Below are 27,251 nucleotides of genomic sequence, written 5' to 3'. Positions count from 1 at the left end.
AGTTAATAATAAGTGATGATAATAATGCATGGTTCCATGATGGTCGTAATAAACACCAATTTCTTATTCCACAATTTTAAAATGACGGACCTCAAAATTGTCCAAATTACCTTGAACAGCATTCACTTTTCGTCTGAGACATCAAATGTTTTCTATTGTGAAGCTCAAATATAGCTCATTAGACCAAACTAATAAACAATAATCAATCCAAAGAAAGTAATTCATTTATTAACAAATTATCCTGATTTATGTAAAATGAGTATTTTAAGAAAATATTACATATAACAAACTAACAATATTATAAGACATTTGTCCACGGAAAAATGCAACTTATGTTTGCTACATTTAAATCACACCTTTATATGCTGATTATTTTTTTTTAAACTTTTTGTATATTAATGAAAGCTCTGTAGTATTAGCAGACAAAGTTGTCCAAAACCTTAAAATTATAAATCATATGGTTAAAATCTAAAACTTCCCATCCTCCTTTCTAGACCAAATGCTTCATAAAGAATTTGTACATGTAAAGAAGAAATTGCAGGTAAATTGGCAAAAAGTTTCAGGTTCAGAGGGTAAAATAAAAACTCAAAAGTATCACTTAATTGGATGTAACTGCCTGGTAGTACTGAAAATGTCTAACTCTGTAAAACACAACAATATACAGTTCCAAGCCAAATTTTAACTCATTCTTCAATACACAATCTGAGTAATGAGTAATATGCAAATAAAGTAAGTATTCCACTGTGAGTGGGGATACACACAATTGAACATACTTGTAACTAAAGAATAATTCAAATTAGGGAATCATAAAAATGAAAGAACAAATATTTATGCATCTCATTTGTCTGTTAAAACGGTTAAGAGATATATATTTTTTTTTAAAAGTAAATTTGAAAACATATTTCCTGATGAGAAATTCCGATGCTCCTCTTTTAACATACTTATAAAAATAAGAAGATGTGGTATGATTGCCAATGAGACAACTCTCAAACAGAGACCAACTGACATAGAAGGTAACAACTATAGGTCACAGTAAGGCCTTCAACAATGAGCAAAACGGTGACCCATACCTAGTTATGTCAATGGTTATAGATAGAAAATCCATGAAACTATTATTAATTTTTCACCAGTCTTTTTCAATATTAACCTTTGAATATATAGCATAATCTAAAGTCTGTTCTAATAAAAAATTACTCTTATTTTAATGTTTTGTTGTAAAACTGTACATGTATCACATAATCTGTCCTTGTGGAGGCAAAAAAAACACCTAGGTCTATAAAATTTACATTATATTGAAGATGAAACTTACTTCCCCTATTTAATATATTTCTTATATCATGAAACATTCAATGATGAGTCTCAATAGCATCATAAAATCCAAATAGATTTATCATAAATACTTATCGGCTGTATAGATTTTACTTACTTCTATTTTCATGATTACAAGATGAATGCCTTTTTGGTAACATTAATGCTGAAGTTTAAACAGTAAGAAAGACTACTATAGTGTACTGCTTATTATGTTATAAAAATTACATAGCAACGCATGTTTTATGTGTATATGTATTTCATATGATTCATGTGTACTACATATTCTTTTGTCATACTTATTTCTTACGTAAATTATCAGCAAGTTTAAAAAAAAAAACTCTTCATGGAAAAAATACTTTTAAGTCATGAATATTTCAGTACAACATATCATCAATTTAAATGATACTATTTTTACGAAGATCCACTATTTTAAAAATTCATCAGAGCTTGTGTTTATTGTATTTGATTTTACTGATCTAACATAAAATCATCTGACAGGACATGATAATACATGATCATTCTAAGAAAAGAATTAAATCTCAATCTGGTGCTAACAATACACATATATCACTGTATCACATAATGGCACATGTATTCTTACAAATTCTATTATTCACAGAAAACATTTGAAACAATATAATATCTAATTAGTAAATAAGAATTTCTCAGTGTTGTAGTATGAAGTAATATAAATTATTATCAGTAAATTCAAGCAACAACAAATCATAAAGTTTTCAGTTCAAAGTTTCACTGCTTAATGTTATCTTAACATTTCTTAGATTTTTAGCTGACCAAGTGATAAAATGAGGTTGTTATACTCAGCATTAAAGGGTATCTAGCTATTTTTTGTACTTAAATTATAGTATAGCTCAAAACAATAGAAAACATGAACTGCTTCAACCAGTTATATCAACCTTATTAGAGTAAGTTTATGTAATGAAGATTCCCTTCTTTCTGTCATTATTTGTTTAAGAAACTAAGAAATAATGTCAAATTGTTGGCATCAGATATATTTTGTATGCAAAATTCCTACACATCTGTGAGAAAAGTAAGGACACTTATTTATGTCAGGACACTATTATCTACATGAACATTAATCACAGTGAGCTTTTAAACATTGAATAATTAAAGTAAATAAATATTTTTAATGTTAGCTGGTAAGTAACTGCAGTTACATAATTTATTGATATAAATAGGTTTACTATTCAGCAGGTCATATTTAACACTAGGTTGTCTCTTGGTTCATATAACTTAGTAGAACATATCCACTGATAAGTAACCTTAAATATATAGTAGTAGGATTTCACAAAGGAAAACTATCATCTTTTGTGGAGAATCTTAGACATTTCAAGACAATATATAAATTCTACACTTGTTTTTTAGCCTTTCTCCTTTGTGTAACCCACAAAAGTCCTGATATAACAACTGTACTAACTCCAAGTCCTACCACAAAAGTTAATGTTGGAAATGTACCCTGAAAAACATAACATGCTGTAAATATTGTTTTATCAATATTATTTTAACAAATGCATAAAATATGAAAGTGAAACATTTCATATGAAGGTAACATCATATAATCTTGTATGGATACATTTGCAACCAAAAAAATATCTAGAATGGATAAAAAAAATCATACACTTTATAATAGCTTGCCATTTTAATCCATCTATTGCCTCAAAAGAAGGTCATTGTATCACAAACAGGTGCTGTTCCCTCCTTTTTTTAGTCCTAATTTCAATTGATAATCATCCTACATATCATATTTATAATCAGAAATCAGTGGAACAGAAAATCAAGTATTTGACTGTCAATCTTAAATTACAGCACATTGTGTCATCCCATAACTTTATCAAAATATAAAAGTTCAAGCTTATATAAGACAATCCACAAATTTAAACTCTTGTCCCAGACAAACATTGTTTCATGACAACAAATCAAAATAAATAAGCCTAGAATTTTTTAGGCAAAACTAGAGTATATATAACATATACTAATGGAAATCTTTAAGTACTAGTATTGTCATGCAAGACAAAAATATCATACCTGACGTAAACATTTGTAACCATGGTAACCAGGTTTACATAAACATTCAGTTACTTGTGGTCCAACATCAACACAATAACTGTTAACATTAGGACAGGAAACTGAAATAAAAAGAAAATTACCTGTAATTTCCATAAAAAAATACCAAGATTTTTATTAATTGTAATAAAATTAAATTCTCTAAAACAGAGACTGACAGTGAGAGTAAGAATTACATAAGTAAAACCTATAGAAATTAAAATTACATAACTACCATATTTTGTGACAGTTAAAACTTTTTCAGCCTAGTTATGCTGACAGTGATTGAAGGTTTCACCAAATCAGAAGGCAAAACTAAATGCAGGTTTTGAAACTTCCTAAGGCAAAGTTGAAATAAGACAGTTCAGTTCAGGCTATTCTTTTCAGGCCCTATTGGTTTTTGTGTTCAAACCAATAATTATAGTTTTGGCTTCCAAATATTTGGTCACAAGTGATGAAGTTCATTCCAGAAACATGTGTTGTGTGAAAGCATGTCATACATAATAGTTATAATCCATAATGGTCTTCTGTTGTTGCATTTAAATCAGAGTTGTGAAAACTAAATTTCAAAAAGATCACCATAAGGAAATGTATCAGTTAAGAAACTATGCACTCCGTTACTCCCTTAATTTGGCATAAATCATGTGACCACAACTTCAAAATAAAGTAGTACTAGTACTTTAATCCCGAACTTTAACCTGGTATATGACAGACAGCAGACAGATTGATACACGGACCAGAAAAAAATCATGTGTTGGGCATAAGAATTATCACAGTTTCTAGTGTAAGACTTAGATCTTGACTATTTTTAAAAAGCTTCAAATTATAGCCTTATTATTAATCTCTTAATCTTAACATGATTTCTTCCCGATTCCATCGTCAGATGTAACAGTTTCATGCATCTCATTATTAAGAACCTCATTGGGAGAGCGCTGTTTCTCAATATTACTTTTTCTTTCAGAATTTTACCTAAATATTCATTTTGTTTCACTTTTCAATATTCGCTGAACATCTCCTAAATTTATATTTACGGATTTATTTATAATATGGTACAGTACTTGATTTGATAAATTGTATTAAATTGTTTCACTTACCATTATAAACAGTACATGAACTTAGTTCACCTGTACAAATAACAGCATCTTCTGTATGTTGTGTATCATTCCATAACTCACTTCCTCCTGGACAATCTATCTTAGGAGGTAATTTCCTGTCAAATAAAAATGCAAAACTTCAAATCATAACAAAACATTTTATTTCAAATTACATACATATGGTTAAAGTTCTTGTATAGTTTTTAAAGATCAAAACCAAGTATGCACTAATCAAAATAGGTCTTAACCTTAAGACTATTAATTTGATGTTTTTCTCTTTTTTTCTTTTTTTTTAGTTCATACGGATTCTATCTATAACATATTTTCTTACATTTTTAGATACATGAACTGTTTGTACCTTCTTTTAATGTATAGTTCTGTCATTAATTCATAATACCACATCTTATTTAAAATATAAACTAACAGAATACAAACTCACAAAATTTGTAACTGTGTTAAGCCATGGAATGCTTCTATAGTTGGCACTTGTATGGAATTATTTTGTAAATATCTGAAATAAAGAAAAATATATATTCTATTCAGGAAGTCCTCTTTTGACTTATCAAATTTTACAGTTCAAATTTGAAGAAAAATCCTACTTTGTGACTTCAATAACAAATGTATCTAAGTAAAAATTATAAAAAGGCTGTTTTTTTATGAAAATATTTATTTAATTCTTGAGTATTACCCGGTAACATACAATCTGCCCTAGCCAATGATTTTTATTCATTATTGTTGATACCATTTGCATTTTACAAGTGCATGTTAAAGGACATTTAACTTATTGGTTTATCCCCAAGTTCCCTTAAGTTAAAAAAAAAAAAAAAGCTTTGAGGAATGAGGAAAGAAATTGACAAACAACAGTACACAAAACACAACATAGAAAACTAAAGACTGAGCAACACGAACCCCACCAAAAACTGGGGGTGATTTACTCGAGATACTTGAACTAAAGTGTCCACAAATAGGTATGTGCATGGTGTCCGTAGGGATTTGAAAAGTGCTCACATGTTACAACTCATCACTGTCAAACTGTTGACCATATATGAAGTTATTCTGTCAAGTAGAAAATGAGAAAATATAAAATGCTATAAAGCAGACTATTATACTTACAAAATCTTTAAATTATGGAAGCTGTAAAACATGTCTTCAATAGAAGTGATATGACAGCTGGACAAATCTAAGCTGAAATACAGAAAATTCATTGCATGGTACAAAGATTTAGCACATTCATAAATCCTTCTATATCTGTTTTTAATTATTTTCAAAGAAGTGTTGAAGAAAGTGCTAAATGTATGTCACCTGTCCATCAGTAATAAAGATGACAACTTCTTTTGTTTTATGTTCTATATCTTTTTTCTTAGTTTAAAAATATGAGTAATACATATTGAGTAATTTCTAGAACTGAACATTGGAAGTTTAATAAACTTTCTTGATATAACAATGTCTATGCCAAAACCATCATTCAAGACAAAGTAATTCAAAGTTGTAACCATATACCAATAACCCTTCAAACTGACATATTTCTCTGATGTATATATCAACAATGTGACACCTTTATGTGCCATTTGGTGTCTGCCTCATTAACATATATCCCACATCTCCTTTTATTGACAAATGTAATTAGAGAATATGAAGCTTCTCTGACAGTATATTTTTTTCTTCCTGGTCTTAGAATATTTACCCAACAACTGAGGATTCTGTTTTCCCTTTGATACAACATCTTCCCAATTTTTCAGCGCTGAGCATAGAGCAGTTAAATGACATCGGATTGAAACAATTCTTCTCACATAATTCAATCTGAAATAAAAAGTACACATACATGTATAAGAATAGTAAAAAACAGGACATTCTAATTCATCAGTATGTTTGTGACTTTATGAGTTGTAGTCTATTGACTTTTGTGCTGACACATTACAGCTCATCATTGCTATTATATAGCTGCTGACAATATATGGAGTCATTATCTTTTGTAGTTCCTGAGAAAAGTGTGACAAAAATATTTGTTAGACAAACATTGGGATGAAAAACTTTTGGAGTTGATTGATTACACAAAATTTCATAATAGCAGGTGCACAACTTCATAATGTGTACAATGTTTCTGCCAAGTTTTAAGGATCTGGGTTTGAAGCTCAAGATAAGATGGTTTTGGACTTCAACAATCCTGGCAAAAAAATAAAAAAATCAACTTTCTGCTCAACTTTGAAAATAACCATTTCACAGTTTTTCATAAACACATCATTTGATGCCTGATTATCATCCTGAGACTATCATACTGTATCTGTCCACTCTGGATACAATATTATTTGTTACCGGATAATTTTTCTGTTGCCAGATAATTTATCCACTATTCTCTGGTCTATAGAATTAGATGTTCAGGATAAGTTATCTAGTAAGTGAAATTCTGTTGTTAATGAGTAATCATCTAATAAAATTGACCCCTTCAGGATAATTATCCGGCGAGTGAAATTATAAGTATTTGATGAGTTATTTCGAAGATCAAGCGATCCAGATGATTATCTGTAGTAATCCAGTTGTCAGTTATTGTTTTGAATGATAGGATCAGAAGCTGGGATTACTATTTACAGATCACAATCGAACCCGGGACCTTCAGCACTATAGACTTAGGTCTTAACCACTAGACCACAAACCCACACATGATTTATAAAAACAAGTCACATTTATTTTCTTTCAGTATATTCCTCCACTATCTGGAGCACAATAGGATATCTGTGTAATGGAGCAACGGATTTAAAAAAAAAATATATATGCATTATAAATCTTCTTCTGCATGTGGGGTCTAAGTTTTTAAACACATTAAAAAGATAAAGTGTTTATCCTGTCAGAAAAAATTAATGTCTAACATGTAAATATTGGACAATCAGTTATAATGATGATGGAGTGGACCAGAATGATATTGATTAGCCGACAGCATTGTACCTTTTCACTTTGTAGCAATGGAAACATCACATATATGCATATTGCAAAAACCAACATCTTTAAATATTATGACTTGTTTTTGACAGGTGAAATTTTGTGTGTGTTTTCTTCCTTATGACTAAGGGAAATAATTCTAACTAAGAAATATGACTAAAAACCAACATAGCCATTTAAAAAAATGTGTACAATAACTCCCCGATAATTCGACCCATGGCAAACTCGAACCAAAAACAGACTCGGCCTTTCGTGAACCAAGATGATTAAATTAATTTAAATAAGATAATGACGATAATGATATTCGAAAAGATTTTTTTTGAAATTGAACCAAATTTGATAAGGTTTACAAAATTTGAAATGTAAAATTCGAGAATAAAAATGATGTTTAGTGTCAGACCACTAAATAAATTCAAAATCCCTATCTATTCAACCAAATTTTGCAATTGTCACAGCTTTCTAAATATTTTACCTTATTTTTAACTTCATAAAAACCATGCAGATATATCCTGAATTGTACATGTATCACCTTTCTACATGCCAATTTTCAACCAATGTTTAAAGTCTTGTTGCGAAATACTACCGTTCGGAAGACAAGTACTTCTAAAAATAGGCCCTGGTTTTCTGGAAATTTTAAATAATTATACTATGGAGCACATCAATCCTTAATTTTTGATGAAAACTCATGGACAAGTAAATTTTGGCTCAAAATGGTCTACATATATTTCTCTTTCAACAAAAGTTTCATTTCTGCAAATTTGTTGGTTAGTGTAAGTAAACAATGACACCAAAAGCCCTATTTTTTGTCAGGGAAGGGCTACTTTTACATACGTTCCAAATTGGATTGGATGAATTGGTGGTCTAACACCTTTAACCGGTAACATTGTTTTAAATAAATGATACTTCAAAGTGATTACAAAAGATTCTTTCTTTGATCTGCTAGATTTGTTTGTCGCGATGTGTAAATCAAATCAAATAATTTTATTTGTGTAAATTTCAATACAGGAATGATACCATCTGACATTCACAAAATACAAATACAAATATAAACAAATAAACAACAATCAAAGCGATGTTCCTTTGCTTTTTGTGTGTGTGTTTTTTTTTTTTTTTTGGTTTTTTTTGTGTTTGTTTTTTTGTTTGTTTTGCATGTACTGATTTTGTATCATGGAGGGATACCCCATATCCTTTGTTTTTCTATTAAAAAAAATTAAAGACAAATATACAAAGACATATTTTCTCGAAAGATAAGAGAGGCATATTTTATATCTACATTGTGTGGAGGTATTATCAGGGCCCCGCCGAATGGCGAACGCCCTATATTGATGAGTCTGTCCGTCCGTCTGTCCGTCTGTCCGTCTGTCCGTCCGTCCGTCCGTAACAAATTGTGTCCGCTCTTTATCTAGAGAACCGTTATGATTTCAAAGTTTATACTTGACATGTATATTAACCAACACCAGAGGGTGTGTCATAATGTATGTACAACTTCCTAGGTCAAAGGTCAAGGTCAAAAACTTTGGGTTTAGTTGACAACCCCATGTCCTATGGTAAAGATCGTGTCCACTCTATATCTTGAGAACCGTTATGATTTCAAAGTTTATACTTGATATGTATATAAACCAACACCAGAGGGTGTGTCATAATTTATGTACAACTTCCTAGGTCAAAGGTCAAGGTCAAACACTTTGGTTTCAGTTGACAACCCCATGTCCAATGATAAAGATACAAATTTTTTTACCACACATTATTCACAGCGGGGCCCACAGCGATGGCTCCCATCTCAATGATATCTAGTTCATACTATGTTATTAAGCTATTGTGTTAGATCTGAAAAAAAAAATCTCCAAAGGAGTGATGTTCAGTAACCTTTAAGCATCCAACATATCTTTCTATGGTAGAAATACACAGCTAGGAGCATGGTTTTGCATTTGGTCCCGTTGGATATTTCAAGCAAGAAAGTAATTGTGCAATGTTTTTGACAGCCGAAAAATATAATAGCTTTCAAAATGGGTTTTTATGAATTAACATTTTTCATGTATGTTTTATTGGTTATTTTCTGTTTTCATCTCCATACCTTCTTCTTCTCTTTGTATTATCTTCATTTGTAAGGAACACCAAAAATAAATCCAAGTAAAAGTATATATATGAATATATACGTCTAAATATGCGACAACTTTACGATAGAAGTTCTCCATCAGATAACATGAGGTTATACAGTGCTCATACCCAACGATAACTATGTCGATGTTTAAATGCATGCAATGACATAATTTTGTACACAAGTTAAAATTTCAATATGGATTTTATTTTTATCCCTGGATTTTGCTTATAACATTGAATTAAAAAAATAAATGACAAAAATCATATGCAATGAAGTCTCGTTTAATTTTCTATGAAATAAAAAACTCTATTTATATAATAAATATAAAATTTGAATTAGAGATTTGTTTTAAACAATTATCGTGAAACATTAATATTTGGTTATTGTTTTCAGCAAAAATCAACTTATCGAAGAATTTTCATAATATTCATATTTTCTTAAAGTTTTTTATGATATATATTTCTATGGTAGTGTACACGGGAAAGATAATTTCATATTTGTACATCTTTGAAAACGTGTGTATATCACTAAAACTAAACTCTGGAAATACATGTGTAAACAGGATGTTAATGTCACCTGATGGCACAATCAAAACATCTACATAAGGGAAAAAAGAGGATGCAATATTTCTTATTCAAATGGTATGATTTGTCATTCAAATGCAATATTTTTTATTCAATTGGTATAACTTGTCATTTTAATGCAATATTTTTTATTCAATTGGTATATTTGTCGTTTTAACTTTAATTTGCAATGCTTAATAGTTTTTATTTATTTATATGCAATAATTGCATTGTGGGAAAATGTTTGACGTCATGCACAGGGTCAAATTTGCAACAACGTTTGTGATTGGTCGATTCTGGATTTTATATGTTATCTTGATAAGTAACTCTTGTACGGTTTTTTTTTAAAAATTCATCGTATTACTACAACATCTAAAATTCATGACTCAATATTTGGAGAATGAAAATACAAAGTTTGTTATTCTAATCAAAACAGACTTATAATAGAAGAAAAAAAAGACAAATAAAGACAGACACAAAATGACACGACATACAAAAGAAACGAAAAGAAAAACAACAGACCACTACTTACATAACTGAGCAACACGAACTTAACTAAAACTGGCGAAGCATAAGCTCTGGAAGGATACGTACGGTTTTGGGATTTTCCCAAGTCAATTAGTGACACCAATGGTGTAACTTCAGTTTAAATCCGTTGTAGAGTCATAACCCGTCATAATGAAGCATAAACTTGCAGATTGGTAAATCTTCCTCGCTATATCTATACATAAGACATAACCAAAATAAAACATCGGAACATGTTAAGTATCCTACTCTATATGTTAACAATTTGAAATAAAACCATTTTCTTTATGACAACGACATTGAATACCACAAAAGATGATACAGAAAACTAACGAAAAACTAAAACGTATCCCCTCAAACAAAATCTAGGCGTGAACTAAGGTTCTCTGGAAGGTTAGGAATATCCTGTTCCACTAGTGGAACCAACAATGTTGCACATGTTATGCAAAATTCAGTTACCAACAGGCAGAAATATTCATGGGAAGAAGAGCCCTTTTCATCCATCAGAAACAATCGCCGATAATGAAAGGTTTTCTTAAAAGTGACCAGTGGTATATTTGGACATTCGTGTTACTCAGTCTTTAGTTTTCTGCGTAGTGTTTATCAGACTGTTGCCTGTCTTTCCATCGTTTTGTTTTGTTATGGTAGTGTCTGGGTTTATTTTTTCCTTCTTATGATTTTTGATTGTCTCGTTTGTATCTATTCAAAACGTCACTACAGACATGGGCATATCAAACGAGTTGGGAATATACCGTATAAAGGGATCACGGAACATCACCGTGTGCATTTGAATGACAAATCATACTATTTGAATAAAAAATATTGCATTTAAATGAAAACAATATACCATTTAAATAAAAAAAATATTGCATTTAAATGAAGAAATATACCAATTAAATAAAAAATATTGCATTTAAATGACGAAATATACCAATTAAATAAAAAATATTGCATTTAAATGAAAAAGATCAAATTTTTGCAACCAATACCATGCCATAGTTAATATATACACTTCTCTATATACACATAAAAACGATAGTTATATTTCAATAGACAACTTTCGAGTTCGAAGCATTTCCGTCAAAAACTCTGGTTTTAGTGAACATCATTCGTGCGTTTAGGGGCATCGTCACTTCCGTTCCAATGTTGAGCGAGTGGTTGGAAAACTATAATGCTATATTGCACGAATTATTCGGCAAATTAAATTCTCATAATTGACAATCAGCGCTGCTGTCATTAGGGAATTGTAATTAAGTACTTACAAAACAAACGTTATTTCTAGTTAATTTTTCACAATGACGATCACTAAGACGCTTGATGAACGTTAATAGTGCAAGGATACAGGCAATCCCCTCTAGCTGGTAAATGACGTCACAAAGGCGCGCATAATTGACGAGTTTTTTCCGGTGAAGGATGAACTCGAAAGTGGTCTATTGACTTTTCACGTATATATGTTGGTCTGAAAATGTTTACTTCATAATGTCAAGCACCAATTACCTCAAGCATTTTCAATCGTTTGATGTGAAGCCTGTAACAAAATTACCTAGTAAATGCTTCGATTGTATTCAACACATTGCTTTCCGTAAAAAGATGAGTAAGCGTCTACAGTATATGATATGCCTGATAATGTTCAGTTTGCTATTGAAAACTTCTTTTCGGGTTTTGGCAACTGTGTATTATTCGGGCTTTCATTGATTCGAAATACGTTGTACAAGTTTTTGCTAAAAGTGGACAGTCAAGAAGGAAATGAGTAATATTTTCATCAAACAGACAACATAGATGCCATAGGGATGTTGAAGACTGATTGAACTTAGATCTATCTACTATAATCCAGGGCTTGCGTTTCCTATCATGATTTCCTTAATAGAGGGTTGCTGCTCACAAGGAGCTATTGCACCAAGAGTTCCAATTGGTAAAGTTGAAATCATCCCTTCGAAAATTTTACGGACGCCATTACGAGTCGGTTGGCCGTTATGAAATATCTGTTTCACAGATGACGACGGATATGTTCCAGAGGTCGTAACCACAATCCCGCCCTCCTTTTCCCGAATGTGACCTCCCCAATTAGACTTATCACCGGATTTGTACTTACATGAGCAACACGACGGGTGCACATGTGGAGCAGGATCTTCTCACCCTTCGAAGCATCCGAGATCACCCAGGTTTTTGGTGGGGTTTGTGTTGCTCAGTCTATGGTTTTCTATGTTATGTTTTGCGTACTGTTATTTGTCTTTGATTGGTCCCTTTCTTTTTATTTGCGACGGCTATGTCAGTTTTTTTTTCGACTTATGAGTTTGAATGTCGCCTCAATGGTGTCTTCATCCTCTCTTTTAAGAATGAACGTTCCTGATAAGATTCTGGATTTTGTAATGGATTTTCGTATGCCAAACTTTGTTTTGTCGAGGATATTTTAAACGAGATGATTTATACCAATAACGAGATGTTTTGTATACATATGTATAAAGGTTGTGTTTGATTCAGCTTTATCAACTAAAGTTTTGTACCGATGGTTTTTTACCTACTGTGTTACCATAGGTTTCCTTCTTGTTTTTAAGGGCTAAGTCCCTTGTAGTTGATGCAATGGTGACAACTCGTATTTTTTTTTATGAAATTCAGCTTCAATTGGAAGTCCGCTAATCATAAGGTATATTGCTGACATGGCTGTCCGCTGAGATAAAGATTGAATGTATCTCAAAGTTTTTCTAAGGAACGTTACTAGCTGTGTGATGTTTGTTTTATTAAGAGGAATAACCTCTAGTATGTATAGCAATCTTCGCAAAACATAGGTGTTGTATTTATTGTAGGATGTTACTGGATCCAGTCCATATGTCCCATGCATCCCGCTTCCCATCAATGCATACAATTTCTTCTTGCATGTTTTAAACTAATTAATATTGGCTACATTAATTCCTTCTTCTTGAAAGACCTAAGTGAGTTGCTTCCTTGGAAACTTTTACTGGTGTATCATACAGAGTCCAATCAGAATCTAAATTATTTCCACATGTTACAATTGTTGTCTTTGTTGGATGGATCTTGTAGTGGTATTGTTTTGGATATCTCTCGGAAATGATTAACTTTATTTGGAGGATATCTCTGTTAGATTCAATGAAGACCATATCATCAACACAGGAAGGTGTTCCAACATATATGTTTCCTCTGTGGAAGCCTAACGAATTTTAAGCAATCCAGAAGAAGATCTTGTTCGAAGATTTTGTAAAGATTGGTAGGTAAGATTCCACCTTGGCGTACACCTTGAATTCGAAGCTCGGGAAAACATTATCTGAGATCTCTATTCCATTTAACCTTTATCCTCATGTTGGTGAATAGATCTTTGAGCCATAAAAAGGTGGCGTTTTCCAATCTAATAGATTATCAAAAAATGTGTCATGTTGTTCTTGAAGTTCAGTTATATTTTCCAAATTTAGTTTTGTAAGATGCAGTATTCAAATACCTTTCCTAAGACTGGAGTAACTGTTATCCCACGGTAACTATAAACAGAAGTAGGATCGTTGTCTTTCTCTAATACTGGGTATACATTCAACTTTTGAATGTAGCAAGGGTCCTTACTGTTTATAAAATCCTGTTGAATAATTTGGTTAGATAAGGTGATACTTCATTTTTGCCAAATTTTAGATATTTTTTGTACTGAATCCGAATTCATCAGCTCTTTTGTTCATATTTAGTTCACTAATAGCTAATGTGATATCGGAAGTAGTGTAGTAGTTTATAGGTATTTCATGGTCCTCAAAAGTATTTCACTTCCTGTTGTCGAATTTTGCACACATTTACGTAGCTATATCGTATTGATTTGGATTTGGTGCACTCAAAATCCCCATAGTAGGTAGCAAAACCTCTCATCTGATCTTAAGGTAGAAAGATAGATCGATCTTCATCAGTTTTTATGCAGTTTGTTTTACTGAGGATTGCTCCCCCATGCACTTGTTTCTATCCATGGGATGGTCGACTTTCTATGTATTATAGAAAAAGGTGACTAACAAATGACACGGCCGTCTCTGCTTCAGACGCTTTTTGTACCACTAACTTAATGAAAAAAATCCCTACTTTATATGAATCGCTTCATTGAATATTTTCCTTTAACATTATATATATATTATATATCCCCCTCAGTGTTCCTCTACATACTAATCTAACTATTATCTCACTAAACCTTGGCGACATCTTGACCCACCAATTTCAAAAGTTTCTGAGTTTGAATTAATTGTTGGCATGTAGGTATTAATGATAAAGTGTTGAGGTTCAGTTTCATTCCTGTAGTTTTTAACTTTGCTGAACCATTGCTTTGGCCATAATATTGAGACACCCGCTTAACCTTTTGGAGCTTTAAAGTTGGTAATGGGTTCACTTTCATCGAGACATTTGGTGAATTTCGCCATAGAGGAAGTAAACTTTGTCATACTTTGTTTTTGAAAGTCCCAAAGAAAATGTTCTTGAAGGTATACATTTGTGTTTTGAAGATTCAAAGTATAAACGTATTGACGGCTTGCTTTGATGCATTCTATGCTGCAGGTTGGGATTTTTAAAGTCTGAATTAATCTTTTAGGCCTGAAAGGAATTGTTTGATACGAATATTGTAGCGTCAATGTGCACCACTTCTTTGTTCTGATGATGATTGGTTTCATTATGCTGTTTTGTGGCTTCCTTGATTGATGTAGGTAGCAATGGAATCTTGCTTTTGGATTCTTAAAAGAATCTCTTTGTCAATATAATGGAATTTGATGCGACAGTCATACAAGTGAGAGGTTTAGCTAGCTATAAAACCAGGTTCAATCCACCATTTTCTACATAAGAAAATGCCTGTACAAAGTCAGGAATATGACAGTTGTTATCCATTCGTTTGATGTGTGTGAGCTTTGATTTTGCCATTGATTAGGGACTTTCCTTTTTGAATTTTCCTCGGAGTTCAGTATTTTTGTGATTTTACTTTTTTGTATGGGTATCTATGGAGCCTATGTCATCTTTGATTGTATCTACATCAATAATTTGGTGGTTTAGAGGTATTTGGTGATTAGAATATAAAGTATCACGTGGATTATGCCGGAATTATTTAAATGGGCACCACTTGAAATGAGTTGTAATTGAGTTTGTAGAGAGTAAGGACAAACTTGTGACTAATGATTGATGGTATCAGGTCTAGGTGCCAGTAATTAATGATCTGGATTGGATGGTTGACAATTTGCTTGTACAAATAGTTGTGCTGGTGTGTTAGATTCGGTGGACTCAGATGAGGTCTAGGTTGTGTTTGGTTATTTGCCTGATTTTGTTGGTTGAGATGTAAGAGATGTGCACCGGCCATTTGCTTTGGTAGATTAGCTGTTTAACTGTTCGTGAAAGGAATTCCATCTGGATAATTGTATGTAGGTGGAAGTAAATGTTGGATTTTCTGTTGAGTAAGACACTGGTTACATGCAGACGGAGGATGGGTGGGTGCATGGGTATAGATGGTAGGCTGCAAATTACTATATGCTGGTAATGGAGGTCGAAGACAGTTGTTGTTTGGCGTATACCGTATAGCGGGTTATTTTCGCGGGTGTAAAATTTCGCGATTTTCATTGAATAAGGTATACGAAATATTTTGGCGGTTATTATTTTGGCGGATTCAATTTTTTTATCTATACCTTTGCATGTGCACTTTTAAATTGGTGGAATTTATTTTGGCGATTTTGTTCTATTCGCGAAAATAAGCGAAAATTAACACCCCGCGAAAATAACCCGCTATACGGTATCCCCATTGTGGTTCGATGAGCTACTACCGTTTGATAGGATGGTCTAGACTGCATTGTAAGTTTGGTTGTAAGTGCTGTGTTGATGTACATATTCTGTACCATTTGAATTTTCGACATTCTTATCATGTGACCTATTAGTTCAATTTAATTTTTTGTTGACAGCAGATGTTTGGAAGATGTTGATTTTTGTCGTTGACAGTTATGTGAAATCTTTGAGTTTGGTGACCAAAAGTGGAAGTATTCTGAGTTGGAATGGTATTTGTAGTTATGCTGTTCAAGCTGTTCACCGTTTTTTTTTTTCATTTGATTAATTTCAGTTCCTAGATTGTGAATTCTAGTCTTTTGATTATTTGTTATATCTTCCTTTTCATCTCTGGTTTTAGAGACTCTCCTTGTTGTTTTTGGTTTGTTTTGCTAAAGAATTTAAGTAGCAAATGGAACATTTTTTTTTTATTTTGTTTGTTGGATCCAAAGTATCATTGTCTCTAAACTACGAAGATGTTTGTATAGATTGAGGATAACATGGATGTTGTGTTGTTGTTTTGTTCTGTTTCATTATTGATGAGGAGAGTACATGATAGCACGTCGTGAATGTGCCCTCTGCTGGCCTACCCAACTCGATTTTGCACCAGGAGAGCTTTTTCCACTGATTGAAGAGTAGTGTCAGTTTGACCTGTTGCATCTTATTTTGTAGAGTTAGGATTAATGATATCTATTTCCTCATTGTTTTTTTCTATTTCACAAAGTGTCTCATATAAGTTACGATCTTCATATAATAAATCGTATTTGCACAACAAACAATGTCTTCACCCTGTATTAAATTGATGTTTTAGTCATCTTTATTGATATCAGTACAATTGTAATGTAGCAAGAAGTTGCATTTATCACAGCCTATATCTTCCTTAAAATAAGTTGAGCATATTGGGCATATTTCAGAAACATTCCTATATTTAAGTGAGTTTTGCACCGTGGATTTTGTGGATTTGTGGATGTGCCCACTGCTATCGCCTCGACTTCCCTCTTCCATCAGAAAGTGGTGAACTTTGCAATGTTGGAGCAGTTCTGTTTGTAGAATTAATTGCATCCGATTATGCAGATATGGTGTGATTGATGAAATCACGAGAGTCAAATTTGTCATGCAAGCATAATTTTTTGAAGATATCATTTACAGACAGATCTACTCTTCTTCCATTGTTATTTACAATGCCATTGCCATTTATGATATAACAGCCATGTTTTTAGAACTTTAACGCTATGAACAATTTCCGAAGCATGGTCTTCGGCTCTCCGAACTTTCCCGAAGTCCTGCGTGAACAAGTATTTCTCCTTCTACACTTCACTTGGGACAGATTGCAATAATTTTACAACTTTGATTCATAATAAAGAATGACCAATATAGATGCAACTATTTTATTTTATTTAATTATCATTCATAATTGGGGAAAAAAACCTCTGAATCAACCAAAAATTAACTGACATCATCACGATGGATGCTAATTTTTTTATTGGTTTCGCTTTGAGGCAGTGACGTGGTTTCTAACTTTCAATGTTCAATCAACATTCCCTTGGACACGACTGAAACACATGCTACACAGAAGAACAAGTGATCAGTATACTGGAGTTTCTTGTTGACAACATATTTGTTGAATTTGGATGTAGGCTTTTTCAACAAATTGTCAGCATTCCTATGGGAACGAACTGTGCGCCTCTCCTTGCCGACCTCTTCTTATTTTCATATGAGTCGGAGTTCCTTCAGATACTTGTCAAAAAAAAGAAGATCAAAGAAGCCAGATCATTTACTTTTACACTCAGATATATTAATAATGTTCTTTCCATTAACAATCCAAACTTTTCTGATTGGGTTCCATTAATATAGCCTCCAGAACTAGGAATTAAAGAAACAACAGACACGGCTTCCTCCGCCTCATTTTTTAGACTTAAACCTCGAATGTGACATTAGCAGTCATCTCAGTACCAGAGTCTATGACAAACGAGACGATTTTAATTTTGAAATTATCAATTTCCCTCACCTTAGTAGTAATATACCAACTTCACCTGCATATGGGATATGCATTTCCCAACTCATTCGGTATCAAAAGCTTGCAGCTGCTACTCAGACTTTATGAAACGTCACCAGTGTCTGAACAGAAAGTTGATGAACCAGGGTTATGTCAAAAAAACGTCTCGTCCTTTTTTCTAAAAACGTTCTTAGGAAGATACCAAGACTTTATTGATAAATATTCCGTATCAACTTCACAAATAATACATGATGGTCTTGAGGTATAGATTCTAGGTAATGATGTTGTTTATCACCTTAATTACGTGTTATAGTATTCTTTTATTTGTCTTTTGTAAATTATCAACCTTTACTGTTTAGTTCACTTATGGTAATATCCTTTTGGCGTGGTTCGGTACTTTTCCATCCCACCATTGTTTTAATATACTATGGTCATTTTTGTATTCTTGTCTTTTATTTTCGCTTCTGTGCTTTGTCTATATGCCATTTTGTTTTTCTTTGTTGACATATTTGTTTGCTTTTATAGTGATTAAGATTAAAACACAACGTTGACTGCTGTACCCCTATTTTTGATATTTTTACCTATTATAAAATTGAGAATGGAAACGGGGAATGTGTCAAAGAGGCAACAACCCGACCAAAGAGCAAAAAAAAACCAGCTGAAGGCCACCAATGGGTCTTCAACACAGCGAATAATTATGTCTGTTTGTTTTGTTCACACATTGTTGTCAATATTATGGAATTGTATGCGACTGTCATATAAGTGAGAGGTTGAGCTAGCTATGAAACCAGGTTTAATCCACCATTTTGTACATTAGGAAATACCTGTACCAAGTCAGGAATATGACAGTTGTTTTCCATTCGCTTGATGTGTTTGAGCGTTTGATTTTACCATTTGATAAAGAAATCCGTTTTGATTTTTCCTTGGAGTTCGGTTTTTTTGTTTTTTTACTTTTTAAGTCCTCCTCATATCTTGATTTACATCTAGAAATTGACAATGAGGGTCGGTTGAGAACAAAGCTTAACGACTAAAGAGATTATGTCAGCTTCCCAATTGTAAACTTTCATTTCTATGTAGCAACATTCAAGTAGCGCCTGCATATGTAGTATATCTCTCCCAGTTGATACGATATTTCAGAGCTTGCATTTCCTTTCCTGATTTCCTTGATAGAGGGTTGCTGCTTACAAAGAAGCTATTGGACCAAGAGTTCAAGGTGGTGAAGTTGAATTCATCCCTTCGAAAATTTTACGAACACTATCACGAGTTTGTTGACCGTAATGAAATATCTGTGTCACAGATGACGACGGATAATGTTGTGTTAGCTGGGTTTTTACAACTCTTGAGGGCTTCGTAGGTAGTCTGTTGTAAGTCTTAAATTCTGTCCCTATCAAAGATATCCTTATTTTCCAGTGTCATTCTTAACACCCCCTTTCATCAGGTTGACTCCCTATTGCAGAATCTACTTATTATTTTAATTGGTAATTCGTTCTCGTCCTGAACAGGCATGAAATATTTGCCACTGGACGTAAAGAAAACAACTACCAATCAATCGAACAACCATAAATGTATTATTGCCCCAATTTGAAATGAATGATGTGTATGATAATTGCGTTGAGTTGAAAAGGGGTTACTAAGGTAGTTCATAACAGTATTTTTTTTTAATTTTGCCAAAAAAATATGCGAGTGAATATAAAGAAAAGGAGGAATACTAACTTTACAGATGCCAAACCACATGCTCTCCTGAAATCATAAATCTTAACTGCTGAGTAAAATTTCCAATGTTGCAACTAATAGTACTAAAAAGAGGGTTTGACAAAGGTATGACCTAAGATGGTCTTAGGACATGTCCTGATCTTAGGACTGCTTCGATAAAAAGGCTCAAATTATAAAACGGATTCATTTTGAGTTAGGAATATCGTTTCCACAAGTTTATTTAGACATTTAGTATTTTTTTTCGTAGACACAAAGATCTGATTTTGATAATTTGGCTTTACTTGCATTAAAAATGGGTTACACATTCCGATTTTAACGGCGTTGTTGTTTATAAAGCTCGTAAGTTAAGGTTCGTTCCTCGTTGCTCAATCATTGGTTTTTCTTTGTTGTATTTTCTTTTTCCTGTTTTTTTCTCTCCTTTTTGTCCATGAGATCTGGTCTGCCAATGAAATAATTATCCACAAGATGATTCCATGAATTTGAAACTATAAGTCAGCATATAGCTTTAAACAATGAACAAAATCCATACTGTATAGAAAGCTATAAAAAGCCCGGAAATAAAAAAAACGTAAGAAGAAATCACACGTGAAAACTAACAATTAGTATCTTTGATAAAAACAAAAACGTAAAAACAAATATGACAGACAGCAAAAAGTAAAATCACAAAAATACTGAACTCCGAGGAAAATTCTAAAAGGAAAGTCCCTAATCAAATGGCAAAATCAAAAGCTCAAACACATCAAACGAAAGGATAACAACTGTCATATTCCTGACTTGGTACAGGCATTTTCTTATGTAGAAAATGGTGGATTAAACCAGGTTTTAAAGCTAGCTAAACCTCTCACTTGTATGACAGTCGCATCAAATTCCATTATATTGACAACGATGTGTGAACAAAACAAACAGAAAATTGCAATGCTATTTTGGATTGTTCAAAAGCAATACACAATTGATCTAATTTTTTGCCTTAAGGTAGCTAGGGTGTCTTCCTCCATCTTGAATTCTTAAATAGCAGACTACAATCGGCAAAGATCTTTAATGAAATGTGCAAATTTCGAAAGTAGTATGTAATCTATGTGTAAAACTTTTCATGACTTTTTTAATAAAGAAAATTATGTGTTTTATCATATTTACGGCTGTATTTTACAAAAAAGACAATACTTTTGTTTGATTCACTTTTTTTTCCAACTTTGCCACATAAGGGGAGATAAGTCGAATAAAGTAACTTTTATAATAGAATGTGTTTTGAATTTACCTATTTTATTATGTAGCAAGAAAACGAGTCAGGTGATCACATTTTTTCTTTTTCTCATCTGAAAGCATATCATTAGAGCTATCTTCTCATAATTTATATTAAAATTCTATGGTGTAGTTTTCTTTTTATCACACAAAAGTGGGTTTCCAATGCATAATCTATACAAAATCTGGCAATTTTGCACAACCTGTAGCGTCAAAAAAAAAAGCCCGGTAACCCATACTTTTCATTATATTTTTGAAAAAAGCATGATATAAACTACATTTTGACAAATTATCAGAATATTCTAGGGATTTTAATTTAGACCCACATCTACCTTAATCTGCAAATTTTGAGAAAGGTTAGCAATTTATGTGTAAGGCTGTTTATTTGTACAAAGAAAAAAAGTGATTTATTGCATTACCCAAAATGTTTTACATCCGATTTCAAGAGTGTGTAGCCAAAGGTAGAATCTTTGGTTAGCTTCCTTGCTAGCTCAACCATGAAATCATTATTAGGTAAGGCACATACAGCCTTTGGGTGGAGTCAATAGTTAAGCAGAGAACCAATCAGAATTAAGTGACAGAATATAAACATTGTAAATCTAGTTTTACAAGTCAGTTTAAAAATAAGTTTTCAATCTAAATTTAAAATTTAGTGATAATTATAAGCTCATTCACAAGCATGCATGTTGTAGGTGTAAACTTGAGAATGGAAATGGGGAATGTGTCAAAGAGACAACAACCCGACCATAGAACAGACAACAGCAGAAGGTCACCAACAGGTCTTCAATGCAGCGAGAAATTCCCGCACCCGGAGGCGTCCTTCAGCTGGCCCCTAAACAAAAATATATACTAGTTCAGTGATAATGAACGCCATACTAAACTCCAAATTTGTACACAAGAAACTGTTTTGATTTGCCAAAATGATGAAAAGTTAACTGAAAGCTGAAATTCCCTATTTTTTTCTTCTTCGTCAGACATTACAAATAATAATATATTTAACTCGTCTGTTGAATTTGTTACATCAAGTTAATAAAATGAAGTTGGTTATGATTGACAAGTGCTGACCGTATTCACTTTAACACATACACATATGTTTAAAATACACCCGGACAGGTAAAAAAGATATGAAGGTGTCCAAAAGTACATATGACCTGATCATTCAATCTAGGTCAGATTGAAACTGAAGTAAAGACATAAAAATTGTTCTTCATGGCTGCATTATTTATCTAAAACTAATAAGTAAGGTAATGTTAACGGACCAAGTGGATGTTCAAAAACTCTGCAATATTTTCAATTCCAGACTGCAGTTGTTTGCTGGGTTTTTTTTTCGTTGCATTTTTAACTAAATAAAAGGTCAACAAATGCAACCGTGCATGATATTAAGTAGTATGATATTTTTTTCTTTTCTGGTGAATATAAATGATTTTAGTTCTAAAAACTATGCATATATATGAAGAAAAGACACCAAGACCATAACAATGTTTTTTTGCGTGCACCTAAAGACACTGATTAACTAAACTGCATATTCACGGCGTACATATTTAAAAAAAAACGTTACTCCGCTTCTAATTTATTGTAATAAAAAGATTTTTTAATTCAATCAAATACTAAGAAATGAAATTTTATTTGCAAAGTAGTCTAGGTAAACCTTTGTATGAAACATACATATATTATAAATAATAAACAGGCCATTGATATAAATGTTTTCATTGGATGATACGATGGTGCTTTGCTCCTCCCAATCTTAAGGTAATAATCATTTCATGGTTGAGCTAGCAAGGAAGCTAACCAAAGATTCTACCTTTAGCTACACACTCGTTGGAATCGGCTGTAAAAATACCAAAAAATTGTGTTTTTTTAGAAACAATTTTTCAACTTAGCCATTTAAAGGGAGATAACTCTTATAGTAAAAATTGTATACTAGAATGATAGTGAAATTTTCATTTTTTACTGTTAGCATTAAAACAAGTTCGGTGACACCATTGTTTCTTTGTATTTTCTTAAAGCATATTATAGAACCTATCTTCTCATATTTTATTTCAAAATTCTATCTCATAGATTTCGTTTTATTCACAAAAATGAGTTTTTTTCATGAACAATCCATGCAAATTTGGGCAATTTGCACGACTTGTAGCTTGAAAAATAGCACGGTGACCCATAATTTTTATTATATTTTTTTTTAAAAAAGCATGGTAAAATCTTCATTTTGGCAAAGTATGAGAAAATTCTATCTGAGGAAATATATACCGATGATACACTTTAAATAGTCTTAGAAACTAATAATACAGATGTACATGAATAACACTGAATATAGTATTAATAACTTTTCAAGTATTTATTAGAGAAATTTCGATTTTAGATAAATCAATTAAAAACAAATATATTACAAAAGGAATATTCTTTTCATCAAAAGCTGCCCTCTGCCTGGTGTACTTCATACTCAAGTCAAATGCATGACTACAGCATACAATAAACGAATACTATACACTCAAATAAAATGATGCTTCATTTTCAGAAACGTGACGTTTAGTTCTTATACAATTTTAATACAGATTTCCTTTCTGATATTAATGTTTTCTAAAAAGAAATAATTACAAACTAGTGAAAGGAAATGATAATTGTGTGGCGTGGTCATCCATAGATTGTATTGTATAGTATAAAATTATATATGTAACAGACATTAGTTTAAACAACAGTAGTGATTTGACATATTAGAAATATTATAGCTGGTTCCCTATGTTAACGGGTTAATGTCATATGATATCCCTGACCGATGAATCGATTAGAACAATAAACAGTTTAACCAATATCCGTCACAATTGTGTCATTATGTCAGCATCTAAAATAGTCCTTGCTGACATCCTTAACAATTTGTCTAATATATCTATACAAAAAAAATTATAAATAGATTTAAGAGCCTTTCTTTATTGTTGCGTCTGATGCTAACCGTTTCTTCTTTTTTCTTGACTTTCCTCCTTCAGCTTAAAACATGAACAAGGCAAGCTTAAGTAATAATTCGTGCACTTCCTGCTTTATCGAAAAAACTTTAAAATGTCATTTCGAATATCAAACTTGTAACGGGTTTTAACGTATTTCTTTTTACATATTATATAGTTATGAAATGATATTCTAATATTATTTTGTGAAATAGTGATATTTCATCAACATTGGTAACTCCTGATGCCAATGTTGTTTTGAAATTCTTTTTTTCTAAATTATGTATTGCGTAAGCGATTTTACCACAGTTTTCACGAATTATATCTACTTATATATTTTGTGTCCTTTGGGAAAGTTAATTGAAAATGAAATATTCCGACTAACAGCAGTTGAAGAAACTTTTCTATGATAAACTAAACGTTTTTTGAAGTTAGTTTGCTTCTAAGATTTATACCGTCACGAGCTATTACACAAAATGTGAATGATGGTCCATATTTAAAATAAAGTTGAATGTTTTCGCTAGATCAAACAGTTTATAAACGTCATGCACCTTATTTGTATTTTTCTTTAAAAAAACAATTAGAGCTGGCTCTACAATTGCATGTTCTGTTGTAACAATAAGAGATGGCTCTACAATTGCATGTTCTGTTGTAACAATTAGAGATGGCTCTACAATTGCATGTTTTGTTGTAACAATAAGAGATGGCTCTACAATTGCATGTTCTGTTGTAACAATTAGAGATGGCTCTACAATTGCATGTTTTGTTGTAACAATAAGAGATGGCTCTACAATTGCATGTTCTGTTGTAACAATTAGAGATGGCTCTACAATTGCATGTTCTGTTGTAACAATTAGAGATGGCTCTACAATTGCATGTTTTGTTGTAACAATTAGAGATAGCTCTACAATTGCATGTTTTGTTGTAACAATTAGAGATGGCTCTACAATTGCATGTTTTGTTGTAACAATTAGAGATGGCTCTACAATTGCATGTTTTGTTGTAACAATTAGAGATAGCTCTACAATTGCATGTTTTGTTGTAACAATTAGAGATGGCTCTACAATTGCATGTTTTGTTGTAACAATTAGAGATGGCTCTACAATTGCATGTTTTGTTGTAACAATTAGAGATGGCTCTACAATTGCATGTTTTGTTGTAACAATTAGAGATGGCTCTACAATTGCATGTTTTGTTGTATCTTTTCTTTATACTTTAAACTATTCTTTCGTTTTTATTTTTTCGTAACTTTGCACGAGCGATAATTGTCTAAATCTAAAATTTAATATGTCGATACTTCGTACCTTTAACATCTGTCCTACCATTCTTTAATTTTTCATCTGAAGAACGTTTTCTCGTCTCTACTGCTGGTGACCTTTAAGGTCAATTAAGTGCAAAAGAAGAAAACCAATAAACATTATTAGAAATCTAGAATTTAAAACTTATACGGGTAGTAGAAGAAAAACAAAAAATCAACATCAAAACTTAAGTTGTGGATACATAGAAAAATGAAAAGCTAAAATGCATTTGATATGAGCGAGAGTTTATAGTGGGTTTTTTTCGGACGATTGTCCAATTTCCCCCACATTGTAATCAGATTTCATCTTACTTTCCTTTCTTTAGGGTATACCTTTTGTTATCAATCTAATTTACATTCTATATTTTTCACTGTAATCTTTGAAATACGGTTCACTTTGAATCAGGTATAATAATGAAAATATTAAAAATAACATTAAATAAAATGCAAAATGAATTTAAAAATGTAAGTATATTGATAGATTATTCATAGAAGGTATAAAACAAAGTTCCTTAAAAATCGCTAAATAACATCGAAATACTTAAAAATCCAAATCACAATACAAACGTTGAAGTGCTGATAAGTCCAAAAGTAACCAAAAGAAAGAAAAAAAACAGGATTCAGAGTCATATCTGAGTAGTTTTGATTGCAGTTTGCCGTTATGTCCATGGTTGTTAAAACCATTTTTCAGAAATTTCCAATAGAGATAAATTTAGTTTTGAGAGGTATTGACTTCCAAGTTGAAATGGTAAAACATGCTGCCCAGAATGTATTCCATAAGTTAACTAAAATGTTATGTTAAAAAACATTTATATTTCAAGAGGACCATTAAAACCTTGTCAACCTCGCCTGAGCAGTAATTGTTTATTGTTTCTTTTCAAATTGATGTAGAAAATGTTCAATAAATTAAGTTAAAGGCTATATATTAACCTTTAACCTGATAATTACCTGTTATACAACTGTTCAGTACTCAGCGGCTTTTGTGGTTGGCAAATTGCACGTGCACCATTACTGCTAACATCATTAAGTTGAGTAATTTTGATACCTAATCGTTAAAAGTCACAAGTTAAAAAACAAACAAAATCAAAACAGCAACCAAAATGCTTGATTACGTAATTTGTGGAGTGGTTTTTGCCTATTCGTTTTTGTTCCAGAATGTTGTCTGTATTTCCTTTATCTTTGATCTTATTGTTTTGATTACACCTTTGTCATATTCTCTGTCATTTAACACATATTCATGGAAACAAAGGGAAGTTGTAGGTAGGTAGTAAAGACAATATGATGAAGGAATGAACGAACTTTTAAAGCATAATCAACGTATATTGGTAAACATATACAACCATTGCATGGTAATTTCATAAATTGATTTTTAATTTTTTATGTGTTATAAACTTGCCTGAATTGTTTATCAAAACCTGAAATCTCAGCTTTTCAAAATCTTGTTGATAGTCTGTTGCTTTCAGTTCAACTATAATATAAAATATATTTCAGTTGTAAGGGATGCACTCAGATGTACTTAAGAAAAAAGTAAAATAACAAAAATACCGAACTCCAAGGAAAATTCAAAACGGAAATTCCTTTATCAAATGGCAAAATCAAAAGTTCAAACACATCAAACAAATGGAAAACAACTGTCATATTTCTGACTTGGTACATGCAATCTGTTTCCCCAAATAAAAGGAGGGTTTTCTATTCGTTTGATGTGTCTGAGCTTT

At 32.0% G+C, this 27,251-nt stretch overlaps 1 protein-coding gene and 1 long non-coding RNA gene across 2 annotated transcripts; both read right to left on the bottom strand.

The window, feature by feature from the left end:
- Positions 1–206: 206 nt before the first annotated feature.
- Positions 207–7,523, bottom strand: LOC127735556 (all-trans retinoic acid-induced differentiation factor-like). The gene is made up of 7 exons (XM_052245788.1): positions 7,407–7,523; positions 6,151–6,266; positions 5,580–5,651; positions 4,906–4,977; positions 4,467–4,582; positions 3,355–3,455; positions 207–2,785 (listed from the first exon to the last, which is right to left on the bottom strand). The coding sequence occupies exons 1-7, from the start codon at positions 7,461–7,463 to the stop codon at positions 2,678–2,680; spliced, it is 642 nt and encodes a 213-aa protein (XP_052101748.1). The 5' UTR covers positions 7,464–7,523; the 3' UTR covers positions 207–2,677.
- Positions 7,524–23,614: 16,091 nt separating this feature from the next.
- Positions 23,615–26,583, bottom strand: LOC127714488 (uncharacterized). Its single transcript, XR_007987753.1, has 3 exons — positions 26,485–26,583; positions 25,544–25,614; positions 23,615–24,284 (listed from the first exon to the last, which is right to left on the bottom strand). It is a non-coding gene; the product is annotated as an uncharacterized LOC127714488 (long non-coding RNA).
- Positions 26,584–27,251: the final 668 nt, after the last annotated feature.

The sequence above is a fragment of the Mytilus californianus genome, unplaced genomic scaffold, assembly GCF_021869535.1.
Source record: "Mytilus californianus isolate M0D057914Y unplaced genomic scaffold, xbMytCali1.0.p SCAF_1, whole genome shotgun sequence".
Taxonomy (NCBI): Eukaryota; Metazoa; Mollusca; class Bivalvia; order Mytilida; family Mytilidae; genus Mytilus; species Mytilus californianus.
This window is presented reverse-complemented; position numbering and strand designations above follow the sequence as displayed.

Coding starts and splice junctions, on each gene's coding strand:
- LOC127735556 (XM_052245788.1), bottom strand. CDS start 7,463: ATGTTGGTTTTTGCAATATGCATATATGTGATGTTTCCATTGCTACAA. Junction 6,267..7,406: donor CATTGCTACAAAGTGAAAAG/GTACAATGCTGT, acceptor TTTTTATTTCAG/ATTGAATTATGTGAGAAGAA. Junction 5,652..6,150: donor ACAGAATCCTCAGTTGTTGG/GTAAATATTCTA, acceptor TCTGTATTTCAG/CTTAGATTTGTCCAGCTGTC.